Genomic DNA, 16308 nt, shown 5'->3' on the forward strand with positions numbered 1-16308 from the left:
CCAGCAGTCAGTTGCAGAGAAAGGGGCTGAGGCCCAGGTTTGTTAGCCTGCAAACCAGCTGCTGGGGGATGGTAGTGTTGAACGCTGAGCTAAAGTCTATGAACAGCATCCTAACATAAGAGTTGTTAGTGTCCAGGTGGGTGAGGGCTGGGTGGAGAGCAGAGTAGATGGCATCCTCAGTGGACCTCTTTGCTCGGTATGCAAACTGAAACAGAACCAGCGAGGGGGGGAGGGTGGATTTTATTTGCTTCATGACTAGCCTCTCAAAGCACTTCATGATGGTGGAAGTCAGCGCTACGGGGCGGTAGTCATTGAAGCAGGAAGGTGATGACTTCTTCGGCACAGGTGTGATGGTGGTTACCTTGAAGCACAAGGGAACAACAGCCTGGCTCAGGGAGATGTTGAAGATGTCTGTGAGGACATCTGTGAGCTCAACTGCGCAGTCCTTTAGCACATAAAGTTAACAGATATTGTTCTAAACTGTATTAAAGTAAACATATATTATTCTAAACTGTATTAAAGTGAACATGTATTATTGGGGACTGTTTTCAAGTAATCCTATATATATAACTTTCTCACTTACACTCACTGACCAAGATACCAGCACACACACATATTCTTTTCAAGGTTCTTTCTGGGTCCAATATATCTGTGTACAATGTTTGATTGTCTGGGAAAGAATAGTTTGTCTGAAATATTCCTTGGGAAAGTAAAGGAGTGAATTCAGGTGCAAGATAAAGATTGACTCTGTCATTGTTTACTTCTGAAGCTCTCACGCTCTGTTCAGAAGTAAAATACTTTTTCCCAGAACTCTGATTCGCTGTATTGGGCCCGGCCAGAAGTGAATCCAACCAGTAAGAACACCTAGGGGAGTGAGCAGTGAGCCGACACAATGGACTCTCTGATTCACTTAGGAGTGAAATCGACCAATTAGAGATTTGGGGGCGGGGGGGTGGCGGAGCAGCCGACATAACTCTGCCTCCAAATTTGTCTATGTATACTGATGTTTATTCATGCACGAGGCCCCCTGTTTTCTGACTGGCTAGTCCCGATATCTGTATCGCACGGCAGTAGAGCGGGGAGCCCGGAGTGCTCTGTGACAGAGTACTCTGTAACTTGTATTGTAGTTTTTTACCATTAAAATCTGATTATTGTCATAATTTTTATGCCGGTGTTTTGAACTCCTTCTCTTATTAATGTGACCAGGCTCATCTAACGGACGGCGCGGAGCGGAGGTGGGCTTTAAGCCACCACCACTGTGTTTGCTCCTACACACACGACCAAGAATGTTGTCAGGCCCAGAAGCTTTCCGGGTGTTAATCCTTAACAGTGTGCTCCTTACACTGCCTGGGGAAAGACGGATACCCTGGTCATTTTGTGGAGGCGTTGTTTTCTGCGCAGGTGTGGTGTTCTGTGCTTCAAAGCGTGCAAAGAAGCCGTTGAGGTTGAGTATTATTTTCTCTTCTTGGGAAGTCAACATGTTGATACATGTTTGGTGTGAACGTTTTCAGGTTTGCATAATTAAAGTCCCCAGCGACAATGAGAAGGCTGTCTGGCTGTGTTGTCTGCTGGTTAGAGATCGCTCGATGCAGCACAACGAGTGCCTCCTCTCTTGCCCCTTTCACACCAACGCGGTTCCCGTTCTAGCTCCGTGCTAGAGCTTTTCTGGTTCGGAACCGGTTTTTCTTTTCAGTCACCAGTTTGATCACACCGCCCAGAGCCCGACTGGTGCTCCCGCTGCTGCATCATGACGTCACCGTTTACGTTGCTGATTTACTCCCCAACGGCATTGGGTCGATGATCGTGTTGCTTTTAATCATACGAAGACAGATTTAATTAAATAACTACTTCTCAACCCTTGTACTTTTCTCCAGAGTGCCGTGGTTCATTGTTTATTAATGTGTTTCAGCGGCATTTACCGACCGCTGCAATGCTGCCCGTTGTTTGGCATGCCTCACAACACTGTTATGAAAGTTTCTCTGGTACAAAATGGGTGATGTTAGCATAGCAACCGAAGCTAAACTGACTATCTTGACTACTTGTTGTTGCTATCCTATTATGGCATAAGCCGGCACATTTTACCGGCGTATTTTTCATTATGATTCTACTTGAGATAGTCGGACATGAGTCATGACAACCTGTTCAGCCCATATATTGATTCCATCCGATCGCTGCTAATACAAAACAAAACGTCTGCCTGCTCTACACAATAATCAATGACAGCGAACGGATGGTCAAAGTAAGGTACAAATAAACAGAATCACACTAAGCCTGGTTAGTGTTGCCTGAGTGACTTTATAAAGTGTGTTTTTTTTAATAAGTTTGTGGTGGCGTTCTAATCATTTTGGTCAGCGCTACTGCTTGTTACAACTTTAATTTGCCTTACTCGCCATAAACTGTTATTGCTCAGGTTGTTCCCGCCCCTGCCCCCGCCTCCGACGTAAGCTTGACGTATGCGGTTCTTGCTTCTAGACCGAATAAAATATTCTGCTTGAAAAGCACCGGTTTTCGGAGCTTAGAGGCGGCTCCGCTGCGGGGTGAACAGGAAAAACCAGTGCTTGTCAGGCCCTAGCTCCGAACCGGCCCTGGAACCGCGTTGGTGTGAAAGGGGCATCTGTTCTTGTTGTTAGAGGTGGGTGGGATGTATACCGCGACAAGCAGGATGGAGTTAATCTCCCTTGGAAGGTGGAAAGGCCTGCACTTCACGAACATAAACTCTGCCAGGGTTGAACAATGTTTGTAGACAATCACAGCGTCCCTACACCATGCATCCCTGATGTAAACAATCACACCGCCACCGCGGTACTTCCACCCGCTAACCGTAGCTCTGTCTGAGCGATAGCATGTTAGCCGGTCGAGCTGAATGGCAGAGTCTGGGATGTTTTCATTTGTGACTTGCTTTATCGAAATCAGTTGCATTGACCGAAGACGCATTATGAGTTGTATACACTGTTGGAAAGAGGAGATTCCTAGCTTTCTAATGATATCAGGATTGTTTTTATACTCCAAATATTAAGCAAAATATGTCACATTATATAGCGACTGTCACCGAATCATCATTTTGAGAAAAAGGCATTCAAAGTTTCCTTTTTTCTGGAATCCATTGATCTGATTGATTATTATCGGCTAATAAATGATCAAAGTAGTACGGAGGGAAAATATTTTTGTTCGGATTACTGGTCTGGGGGAAGCTCTCGAGTGTGTGTGTGTGTGTGAATGTGTGTGTTAGTGTATTTTTGCGTTTGTGTTTGTTTCCCGGGGAAAACACTCACAAGAAACACCGGCTGTTGTTATGCCTGCTGTGACGTTAAGTTACTCTGTTCTTCGCTTGTAATTATGCCGTTACAATCTTTAAAGTTGTATTTATCATTTGAATTTGCCAAAACAAGTTTAATATTCTGAAAGCCAAGACTTTGTTTAATTGAAATCAGATGAAAACAAACTTTCACGGACCCTGCCGTGTCTATGATTACTATACGCCTTACATTCATAATTTCAGCGGAAAGGAGGGCAAGCTGCGCTACGGAACAGCAGAGTGGCGAGTGAGAGGTGCCATCTTCCCTTTACAAGCTTCAAAAATGTATTTATTGTGTGATTTTGGAAATAAAAGTTTCATATTCTGAAAGCCACGACTTTGTTTATTTAAAATCAAACAAAACACCCGAACACCGAAAAACTATTTATTTACGCAAATCACATTTATTTTGAAATGAGCGGGTCACCTTTAGCCATGATTCCGTAAAAACGTACACACAGCACTCTCTCACCTCACTCTGGGTCGACCGGAGTAGTTTTATGATGTCCATTTTATTGTCCAGTGAGCGAACATTAGCCATGAGAATGCTCGGAATAGCGGGCGGGCCTGTGTGGGCTAGCTGCTAGCCTAGCTCGGATGCCTCCGTGCTAGCCTTGTTCGGATGCCTCCACGCTTCCTCTCACACTGCTTGCTGTCTCTCCTATTCAGCATGTAGGTAGCAGGTGAGGGAGAGGTTGAACATATTCCAAAGCCTCTGAGTACCTCCGCCAGCGTAGCGTCTATTGTTTGTTTTGTTGTTATTTCCTTGTCCAGCAGGAACTCACGACTGTACTGTATACTCCTGAATGTACTATCGGTTTGGGGTGTTTGAAGTGAACTAAATGAACAAACGTCAAAAAGACTCGAAAACACTAAAGACTCGGGAGAGCTAGGGGCCGCTGCTGCTGTCTGCATCAGTGGTTTGATGACAGGAGTTTTTTTTACTGGGGATAGAACATGAGCAGACTGGAGGTAGTGTTTTATAACTGAAGTGATAAGGGCACTTATGGCACCAGTGTTAGATTTGACCAGGGCTGTGGGAAAGGGGTCCAGGGCACAGGTGGAGGGTTTCATGTTTTTAATGATGGCCTCAACTTCATGCTTCAGATGTCAGTGAAGCAGCAAAGAGACCTGGGCTGAAGTCGAATAGTCCATTTACAACTGTGGCTGCGAGGGAGTACGGTCGTCTTTCAACCAGAAGGTTGTGGGTTCGATCCCAGCCCATGCGGTCAACATGTCGATGTATCCTTGGGCAAGATACTTAACCCTGAGTTGCTCCCAATGGCATGGCCAACGTGTGTGAATGTGTATGAATGTTAGGTCCTATAGAGTAAGGTACACTGCTCTGTATGAATGGGTGTGAATGGGTGAATGACATGTAGTATGTAAAGCGCTTTGAGGGGTCTGAAAGACTGGATAAAGCGCTATATAAGTACAGTCCATTACAGTCCATTTAGCTTAGGAACCTTCCTAACGGAGTGAAATGACCCGGAAGTCCCTTAGTGGCAGCCATGATAAGTGCTGTTCGAATTCTCTAGAATGATAGGAAAGGAGGTTTCAAACTTCCTTTATAACCTCCTTTAGCTTAGGAACCCATGGACCTCCCTAACCGAAAAGAGAGGAGAAAATGCTGCCCCACAATGCCTTGCAGCCGCAGCCTTTGCCGTCACGCAACAGTCGGCCGTTCACGGAAACAAACGATTATGACAGAGAAGTTATATCATGAAAGTTACGGTGCCTATTAAGCATTTTAAAATGTATGTGGTAACTTGCCAAAGTGCTTTGTTTTGAACGTTCATCAGTATTATAATCAAAAAGAGAAATATGAACATTAGTTTTTACTGAAATTATCAAATAAAGTCAACATTTCACTGAGCTGTGTGGGGTTTGTTCAACTTTTAAAAGATGTTTGAATGGTGGTATACACAGTGATAGATGTTAAGGACTAACGTTTATAATAAATACATTTGTATTTATTTTAAGATATTTTCATACAATCATACATATTGGGATCATTTGTATTCATGTGGACCGGAGGGAGAGGGTGACGAGCATACATTTCATTTTCCTTTTTTATTTCAATTACAACTTTGGTCATGAAGAATATGTTTCTCTGTTGTCCACGTTCATAAAGCATAAAACAACAGCATCAGAGCACGGTGCAGAGTCTCTAGATGAGTTTACAGTAGTCCCTCGTTCTTATTAAACATCCATGTAGTCTGTTGTATAGAACACTGTAGTTTCCATAGTTTCACCACAGCAGCAGACGCACACAATGACGTCCGCTGGCGCATCATAAACACGTCGGATAGTGAAAGTGCATTCGGATTCTCTAAAGTACCGCAAGTCCTTTTGAATTCTCCTATCCACTATCCCTTAACCCCGTGACGTTTCACTCAGAGGTCAAGGAATAGGAGATAGGGCTAGAATTTAGGAGCTGATTTTTAAACTATCCGACCGCAACCCCGGTTGGTCGAGTTCACCACAGTGAGCTGACTAGCTCGCTGGAAGCCGAATAGGCTGCTAGCTTACCAGCTAGCGTTAGCTGTCCGGGAGCTGTCGATAGCATTGGAAGGTGCCAGCAACAGGTAGGAGCGGTTTTCCAAAACAAGGTTTGTAATTTAGTAGAAAGCAGAGATGCAGTCAGCAGAAGATATAAGTTAGATGTTTAAATGTAACATTAAATAACAACAACGAAAAACAACACAAGACTTAAACTAGAACTAAAAGGAGAACTAGAAGGAGAAGCGGCGAACAAGCAGCACCAGCGTCCTCTCCCCCTCATCTATCTATCATAAACGTATCGATGTGCCACTGCGCCAAGCCATGCGGCAGAGTGGCACATCATGTCATAGTTTAAATAATAAATGATATTTATAAAAACCTAGGGCTTTTTTTGGTTTCAGAAGGCTGAATCCAAAGGCTCTGTTAAGTTAAAAAAAAAAAAAAAGGTAGCTAAAATGAATGTTGTCTTTTGTTTCAAAATTGAACACATGCATTCATTTGAGAGGCGTCAGAGCAAGGGGCCTGCCATGGTTAGGGGCCCGGAGCAATGTGGGGTTTGATGCCCTGCTCAAGAAGACCTCACAGTGCTGAGTCAGTGAATATTGCCATGCTTGGTCCAATTGGGACTTGAACCAGTCACCCTCACTCTAATCCTAACCCTCCAAACCAAACCCTTACCGAGTGAGCTACTGTTCGAAGAACATTTCCAGTAACGATGACCACAACGAGACACAAAAAGGCCATAAATACACAGTATGAAAACAAAGTGCACTAAACAACCAGAAAGGCACACACAATATCAGAAAAGGACATAAAAGAATTCAAAGAAACATAAAAAGGGACAAACAACAGACATCAAATTGACCAAAGAAGTGAATCAACCACAAACTCACACAAAACGATAAGAAATAATGTCAAAATAACTAGCAAGTGACACAAAACAGAAAAAAATAGGCTAAACCCTATAAACTCTGTCTTGCTCATATTGGAGGCGTGTGGCGCAATTGATAGAGCGTTGGTGTTCGGATCAAGGGAGCACAGGTTCAAACCCCACTGCAGTCAGAATGTCGTTGTGTCCCTGGGCAAGACATTTCACCACAAATTGCTCCTGTGGGGATTGTCCACAGTATTGAGTATGTAAGTCGCTTTGGATAAAAGCGTCTAACAAGTAACATGTAATGTAATGTAGAGTTGGTGGTGGGGCCATCAGGGGCCCGTCATAATCTCCTCATGCCCACACTGTGTCTGACCTGAGTCTGCGCTCCCTCAGGTCCTGCAGGGTGAAGGTGTGTCCTTGCAGCAGCGTGTGGCCCTGCAGTTCCAGCCTGCCATGGCCAGCCGTTCTCTGAACCTCGGCCCTCAGAACCTCCTCCCAACTGTCCCGGTCCTGAACCAGGAGATGCTCCTCAGTCACAAAGGCCCCTCCACCCTCCTCCACCCGCAGCAGGTTGGTGAAAGCCTGGCACAGGGGATCAACCAACAAAGCTATATATTCAAAACTGATTGAATTATTAATTATAAAATGAGTTTGCTGCATGTTAATTATAATGGTCATTCAGTCAGAGATTATTATATGACATCAAATCCAGTGTTTATTCCCATAGCCCATCCGATGCTCAAACCAGTGGTTTGATCTGTGTCTGACCTCTGGCGCCTGGTCGTCCACAGGGATGACGGTGATGTTGAAGACAAGGTCGGAGATGGTTCCGCCATGGTGGTCGCTGACAGAGAAGACAAACTGGAGAAACAGTGGATCTGGGCCGATGTCCTCTACTGGAGGCATGAAGGCCACCTTCCTGTGGTTCACTGCGTGCTGCAGGAACACAACAACACTTATCTTCTATACAGTTTTAAGCTGAAGCAAATTCCATTTCCTAACCACCCAACCTTATAAGTATTCCAAAAGAGTATGTCTGATTCTCAGCCACAAAGGTCCCGAAAAAAATAACCTAGCAACCACCTACAGATGGAGCACTGAATTTCAGACTCCAGTTTACAGCTTCCTGCCTACGACCTGCCAAAGACCAGTATAGAGGAATGTTAAGCCCTCCCACTATTTTCCAAGAGGGCGTTGCCAGATTTTCAATTTCAGGTTTTAACCAGGAGATGGCGCTTCATTCACAAATACAGAAAGACAAGTTTCATGGACTTTCAGTTGTGTTTTGAAGAGCATTTGAACACATCAATATTTTAGATCGACTAAAGTATAACTAATCTTGTAATTCAATAATATATAGTCTTTATATATTAAATAATCATAATTATAATGTAAATGTTTACATTACACTTCTTTATTTGTTATGCTCATACTTTTACCTTTACAATCGTTTGCTTTAATATGCAGTATATTTTTTGTATATTTTTGTGTTTGCTTCCTCCTGCTCGCTTTCGGACACATACTGTATGATTTATTATTATTATTAATATGAAGATATTATTAAGATAAGATAAGATGTTACTTTATTGATTGAATATTTTAGTTTAGAATGTGCTGTCCCACGGTAATTCAGAAGGCTCACAGGTCACATTCCGACCATTATTTAAAACAATAGGTGCTTTCACATCGTCAACAGTTTGATTTGTATAGAGGGAGCTCTGTCAGTTTTCGAATTACCCATTTGCTTTCGGGGAGCCCTATTTTTCAGAGCACATCCTGCTACTAAATATGTCACACGCACGCTCTGTTGACTGGCGCAGCAGCGCGGATGCGATCAATTGCTATAAAAACACTCTTCTACTAATACAGACGGTGTCACTATGCCGGCGGATGTGGCCGTTGTTGAAGCCTCTTCAGGCTCCGCTTCGGTGTGGAGCTGTCAAACTCGACCCTAACGCCGCTTACAGCCGGCCAACTAAAAGTTGTTTTCCGTTCACGTTGTCATTTTTAGACTCCTTCGCTTCTTTGCTTGTGAATCCAAAAGCTGTGATGCTTGGCTGTTTTCGTTTTGCCATATTTTTTTATTCCAAAGCCAGAGTTAAAAAAATATCAATATGAACATTTCAAATACCGCGCTGGCATCACCGCCATAACCATAGCAACGTAAGTAAGAATGCAGCGCCGCCACGTACAGATGGCAACACCCAGACATATTCACAAATATAAAACAAATATTCAGAAACTGTAATGAACAATAACTATTATTTATTTCAAGAACTGTTATTTACAGAAACTCAACATTTCTAATCTGTGTGACACAAATATGCACGATTGTTTTGGGCTCCCCCTATTTATCTCAAAGTCAGCCTAGAGGGGAGCTCCCTCCCTCTTCGGGGGAGCCAAGTTCCTCCTAGCTCCCCCCTATTTCGAACAGTGTCTGTGGCTGAATGGCCAGCGATTAGGTGCGGCGCATTTATCATAGGTGATCAGAGTTAACTGCCTGCCGTCAGATTTCATTTAAAAAACAGATCTGATTTTAAGACTATTTCTGCGCTCATAAAGAATGATAAGAATATAATAATGCGTATTGAACTGGTTTCATTAATTAGTGAGTTTATTTAACACTAGAACCGCCAATCGGGTCAATTTGTGTGATGTGTGTTGTGTGTGTGCAATGTAACTTTTTTTCAATAAAATATTAAAGTCTCCCAGTCCGTGACTTTTCCTGAAAGTGTGTTATGTAGCACCCTATGCTGTTAAAAATTGCATTCTAATCGCGGGATTTGACGGGTTTAGGTAGGCCTATACAAAAACCTCTGGCGATTCTAGTGTTAAGGTAATTAGGTACAGTAGAAGCCCTTTTTTTTTATCAGTAACGAATTTAGCAGTTGAACATAAAAGTCAACTAACTGAGGGTCACTTGCAATGACAGTGTTGTGTCTAATTGTAAGCTTGTCACTCAGAGTAACCTACAATTAATTTAGCTGCTGGAGAAGAAAGATCAAGGGGGGAGGGGGTTTGAGAGCTGTGGTTGATGGGCCATTAGTTGTGTAAATACACAGCTGAGAACTGCCGTTTCATTCAGACTGTTTAAAAAACGGTAACACCGGACTATTTTTCTGAGCGGATGCATGTCAATTTAAATCAATACATACAACTATTTTTTAAATCAATACATACAACTATTTTTTAAATCAATAAAAACATTTTCTAAATCCATAAAAGCATTTAAATTAATATTGGGAGTCATGTCGTTACTTTGTTGAGAATGTGGCCGTGTAATAAGCGGGATAATTTGCAGCGACTTGTTCCTTATGGGGAAAATAACACCCGTCATGTGTGTGTAGAGGTGTGTGTGGTTAAAACACTTTCATGAAGTGAAGGAATTTCCTTCTATAAAACAGCTGTGGGCAGCAGTGAGTGTCACGGACATGAATTCATAGATCAAGGCAGACTGGTGCACACACTCTCCTGTCCTGCCAGGCGACACGCTCGTTCTAAGCCGTGTCCCTCACTCACATCCCAAGCATCCCCAAAAAGTGTATCATGTTGTTACATCTCAGATGTTATGTTTCAGTTGTGCTCTGTCTATGTTCAGTGATGCAAACTTGTCACCTTTCGGCGAAATTCGCCGTTTTGAATCCAAAACAAGTCGTTTGTGTGATTCATGTAGATCTGCAATAAAAATATTTTTGGGGTATGGGGGGTCTGGGACCCGGAGTAATCTGCGGCCGTGAGCTGTTATGTGCCATCATGACACGCATGGTGTTCTTTTTTTATATATTATAATGAAGTACGAGCTGTGCGCTCGAGTCTTCCTGCCTGTCGGCTCTGCTCATGGATGTATAATAAGGCTCTGCTGCTCCGAGATGATGGTCTAGCTTCAGCAGCTACATTACCTACGGGTGCGTTCGTTAATAATAACTGTGCGTCCGGAGTCACTGTGGCACAGACTGGACCGCTGGTGAACAGCTGCTAGAACGGGCCGTTCAGGTGTTCAGACCAGAGCTCCCTGTCGGAGCGGCAGAGCGTGATGTGAACTGAAAAGTTTTTCTGTGGCAATATTATTTAAGGAATCGTTGAGCTAGCTAGCTAGCATACATTGTCACTATCTGCTAACGTTAGATTTAGCCTTCTATTTCTAATAGTTTTTTTCATAGGCTATAAACAGAGGTGGTATAAGTATATATATATTGTACTTGAGTAAAAGTAGAAGTACTCAGATATTGTACTTGAGTAAAAGTAGAAGCACACAGATCTTGTACTAGAGTAAAAGTAGAAGTAGCCTACTCAAATCTTGTACTTGAGTAAAAGTAGAAGTACTCAAATATTGTACTTGAGTAAAAGTAGAAGCACTCAGGTCTTGTACTTGAGTAAAAGTAGAAGCACACAGATCTTGTACTAGAGTAAAAGTAGAAGTACTCAGGTCTTGTACTTGAGTAAAAGTAGAAGTACTCAGATCTTGTACTTGAGTAAAAGTAATAGTCCCAGAGTGTAGGAATACTCTGTTACAGTAAAAGTCCTGCATTCAAAATGTTCCTCAAGTAAAAGCAGAAAAGTATTATCATCAAAATATAGTGAAAGTAGCGACAGTAAAAGTAGTCATCGTGCAGATTGGTCCATTTCAGAATAATAGATATGATAGGTTTTATAATGATTGATCATGAAAGTGTTCTCAAAGCTGGTAAAGGTGCAGCTAGTTTGAATGACTGTGTATACTGCAGGGTAGCTTGTGGATTTACTCCAGGTGGAACTAAAGTCGGAATTAACACTTGATTATATTTCACATCATTCATCCACATCTGTAAAGTAACTAAAGGTATTACATACATGGAGTGGAGGAAAAGTACAGCATGTACCTCTGAACTGTAGTGGAGTAGAAGAACAAAGTAGCAAAACATTGAAATACTTAAATAAAGTACAAGTATCTCAAAATTGTGCCCAAGTATAGTACTTGTTGAGTTTATGAACTTAGTTACTTTACACCATGTGGCTATAAAGATAGAAAGACTTAAGCCTTGCATAGAGGCATGAAAATACATTTTCAAAATGCTCAACAGTGCTGCCAAAATTATAAACTGACTGTTACAAAATTTAAAATAAATGCTTTTATATATTTCTATTAGATGTGACTCTTTGGCGTTTCTGTTATTATTAACACTGCTGCTTTAGTTGTTCTGACTGCTAAAATCCTCTGTTATTCCGTGGGGTGGGGGAGCCGGGGGCTTGGATCCTTGTCACCTTTTTCATATCTGATGAGTTTGCATCCCTGTATGTTAAAAAGCCTCAGTCACCTTAATTCATGTAATAAAAACATCTCAGGTCAGTAACACTCAAAGCTAAATGTGCAATACCATGTTCAGCTATGTTACTATTTTTTTCAACTATTTTTTAAATCAATAAAAACATTTTCTAAATCCATAAAAGTATTTCAATTAATACTGGGAGTCATGTCGTTACTTTGTTGAGAATGTGGCCATGTGATAAGCCAGATAATTTGCAGGGACTTTTTCCTTATGGGGAAAATAGTACCCGTCATGCAGATCAGGATCCCTCCGCCACGCTTTGGGATCCTGATCTGCCGACGAGGCTCCTTTAAAATATAAATATTTTTAGTGAATTACTGAGTTTAGGCACGTTAATAACGTTTTAATGAAGTTGAATACAGTATATTCATATGTGTCAGTGATTTCATGTCAATTCGGGGAACATAAACATAAATGATCGTGGTGAAGATGATGATTAAATTAGGATAAAAAATCGAGAGCCGGGCTGCATTTCCTCCTGTTCGTTTTTTTCAACTAAACAACATTATTTTGTTAAATAACAACATGGTGATGTTTTTTAAATGATTACATGTCTCCTATTTAGCACAGAGTATGATATCCGTGACATATGGATCTTAACAAAGTTCCGCTGTCCATCCAGCGTACTGTATCTGACTTTATTTCACATGAGCTCCAGTGTGGAACTCCACTGCACCCCCTGGTGGATCAATGATCCATTGCAGCTGGCTTCATTATAATTACATTTATCTATCACGGGGGCGGTCTCAAGTCAAACTGGAGGTTTTCCCTTGAGCGAGGGCAGATCACGTACCAATCACGGCCCTCGCGTTTCAAACTGTGTGAAATGAATCGCTACATCTGTAGCAACACTTTTAAAAATTCTAGTATTTTGGAACAGAAAATAGCTATGTACATTATCTCAAGTAATGGACAGATATACCACCTAATTTTGCGCATCCCTACCGCAGTGGGGCCATGATCGGCACGGAGTCGTACCTCACTGAAAGGAAAACCCCCCACATGACGTAGTGAATACGTTTCAGACTTGATACGCCCCCTTGATAAATTATAATGAAACCAGCTGCAATGGATTATGAATCCACCAGGGGGAGCAGTGATTAAAAAGCTGCCACACTGGAACTCATGTGAAATAAACAGCTGATAGATTTATGTCTGATTACTATAGTGGACCTTTGTTAAATTGATATGTCACGGATAGGATCATATTCTGTGCTAAATAAGAGACATGTCATCATTTACCAAACATCACCATGTTTATATTTAACAAAATAATGTTGTTTAATCCACGTTGGCGTTTACAAAGCTACAACTACAAAAACAATTGTTTTTTCATCAGGAAATGCAGCATGGCTCAAACAAACGATTTTTAATCATCATCCCCACGATCATTTAATGTGTCATATGTTCGCCGAATTGACATGAAAGCACTAACAAATATGAATTGGCTGTAGTCAACTAGAAACTTTATTAACGTGCCTAAACTCAGTAATTCACAACAAATAGGTTTATTTTTAATGGAGCCTCGTCATCTAACCACAGGCAAACAATATAATTTACAGTGTTAATAGTTTACTGTATTATTACTGTTCAATATTACTGCTATAACAATCACACATTGAGTTCATTGTTGTGCAATGATAAAATCAGACCGTTGTTTTTTTAGGCCCCGGCCACACGAGGACGAAAACGGTCGTTTGCGTTACTGTTTAGTGTCATATAGACCGTTCGGCCACACGAGGACGACCGAATATGACAGTAAACAACTGCGGAAACGATAACGGGTCCCAAGGTGGATAGAACGGCATACGCAACGCTCTGGGGGGTCCAACGGCTCCGTGTGTAGGACCTATATGATCATTTTCTGATAATGATGACGCAATAGCCCCGCCTCTGCTGCTCACCCCCACGTCAAAGTAAACTGCACACTGAATTCAGATTATTTATCTTTCTCTCGATATGGACATAAACGTGAGTGAAGTCTAATCTGACAGGACGGAGACACGCAGCTCTGCTCACCTGCAGCTCCTCCCGCTGTGATGCAGCGGTGAACGGAGCAAAACACACACTTCAAGTCAGATCATCACCCTTAGCTATTTTAATTACCTCTTAAACTACCTAAACTAGTTATAAATATGTTTATTTTTACTGTCGGCCGGGTCACTCATTACTGGATCAGCTGCTGCTTGAGACAGACACTGACGCTGTCCGAAGAGAGGGAGGAAAAAGAGAGGCTCCATGTATTATATTATTATATTATATAGATTCGTTATTCATTTGTTTTAAAGCTCAATAAATAACAAAGAAGACCTTTGACCGGCACTTTTATAATTTTGTCCGGAAGATTTAAACTTTAACACACGTTGACTGGCAAAAAACTCTGCCCGTTTCCCTCTGCCCCCATCGCGGAGAATAAACAGAAGGGCAACCATGACAACCATGCTTATTTGCTGCTTTTGTGGAGGAAGTTATAGCGCTACGTACAGGCTCCTGCATATGTACTGCAGCTTCTCCAGCGGTTGGAGCTAAACGGAGCTGTCTCGTGTGGACAGACACTATCCGTTGAACATTGCGTGTGAACGGAAGCTTTTTTGCGATTGCGTTTGCGTTAATCCTATGCGTTTAGCCGTATGCGTCCTCGTGTGGTCGGGGCCTTAAATAGTCTGAATGAAACTCGGCAGCTCTCAGTAGGTGATCAGCTGATCAGCTGTGTGTGACTCTCTTTGTTTACACACCTAATGGGCCATCAGCCACAGCTCTCCCCTCTTGTGATCTCTCTGCTCCAGCAGTGAAGTTTAACTGTAGGTTTGGGTTTGCATATTTATGCTGTCGCAGTACCTGTTGTTTCTATCGCGCATTGTCGGTATGAAAGGGTCTGTGGAAATATCAAACTTTTAATAAAAGTGAAAAACAGTGAACAAGACTTAACGTATTAACGTATTAATAATAATTAATTAGGCTATAGCCCATTCATTCCGTTTTGGATGTAAGATTTTTGACTGTGTTTAGAGCGGTGATCTGTCTCTTCCTCTCTGCAGCAGAGAGCTGAGCGCTGTCAGACCGTAACATTGCTGTAAAGGCAGAGGGACGTCTCTAGTTCCCCCTCGACACATAGGCCCATTCCCAAACCGCCCCCTACACCCTACCCCTCCGTTTGCGCATTCACGCGGAGGCAGTGGCGGTTCTACGGGGTGGCACGGGGTGGCAGCTGCCACCTCAGAAAAATGCCTTGCCAACCCAGCTGACACCCCATTTGGCCGCTTTGTTTTGAAAGAAAAGTTGTGGCTCATCGGACATTTATGAGAGAAAATCTCTAATGTCCGACTGCAAGTGAATGCAGCACAAGACGCGAGCCACTGCTCTGGAAATACCGAAGACTAGAAACGGTTTTGAACACTTTTGTCACGTCGTGATCGTCCTCTCAATAGAACATCTTTGATAATGTCTTCTGGCCAATCAGAATCACGATAACGGCGTGGTGTTGTTGCAGGAAGTCCCGACAGAGAATACTTTTGCTGTAGTACATCTCTATATACATCGGTACAACTATAAGACCCCACGGTTTGATGATTGATAGGTGTGTGGGCTGTCTTTCATTTTGACACACAGAAGAATGGGGGCTATCCACCCTTATCCACAATGTAAAGTAATTCACACAGCCTTTTCCCTCTCCTATCTGTGAGGAGCAGCAGGTTCAGCTTTCAGAGCAAAGTAACAAAAAACTAAAATGGCATTCATTTTTTAAAATACGTTGTGTAGTAATATATATTATTTATTTTTCTTCTCAAGAGAGCACCAGAATGTGTATTTGATGTTAGTATTTCAAAAAATCTCCTGAGGAAGAATCCCTGCAGGGGTTGGGTTTTCAACTCTTTCACCTGTGGGGAAATTGCAGGATTGGCTCCAGGTCGCCCTTTTTATTTACTACAAGACAAATGTGCCTTTTTATTGCATACAGTTCAATTTGGATTGAGACAGGGAAATAATCTAAACCTCACGCGTGGCGTTTCACTGTCAAGGGGAGCGTGTATGTAATTACATTGCAAATACTGACTTGAGCCCCACCACTGTATGGGTCAGCCCTACCATAGATTACCCAACACAAATACTCTGGCGCCCGCAACCGTTTGCGTTCTACTATGACAGAGAAGAGCCTGTCAAGTTTGGCTGTACTCAGCATTGAATCAAAACGCACCATAGCTTTAAATCTTAATAACTTTGTGTGGCGTTTTGCTGATCAAGATGGTAATCACCACATTCAGCTGTTATAGACATGCCAACTTGATGCTCTGCTCACAGATGAGTCGATGAGAATAATAAACTGT

General features: G+C 42.3%; 1 protein-coding gene across 1 annotated transcript in view; it reads right to left on the reverse strand.

The window, feature by feature from the left end:
* frem1b (Fras1 related extracellular matrix 1b) overlaps positions 1–16308 on the reverse strand; it is a 273903-nt gene that overhangs the window by 203137 nt on the left and 54458 nt on the right. Inside the window, exons 13-14 of the mRNA XM_079670558.1 lie at positions 7446–7613; positions 7051–7259 (exon numbers count right to left, since the gene is read on the reverse strand). Coding sequence (XP_079526684.1) covers positions 7051–7259; positions 7446–7613 — 377 coding nt within the window. The remainder of the gene's footprint in view (positions 1–7050; positions 7260–7445; positions 7614–16308) is intronic.

This window comes from Notothenia rossii (assembly GCF_949606895.1).
Source record: "Notothenia rossii genome assembly, chromosome: 1".
Classification (NCBI taxonomy): Eukaryota; Metazoa; Chordata; class Actinopteri; order Perciformes; family Nototheniidae; genus Notothenia; species Notothenia rossii.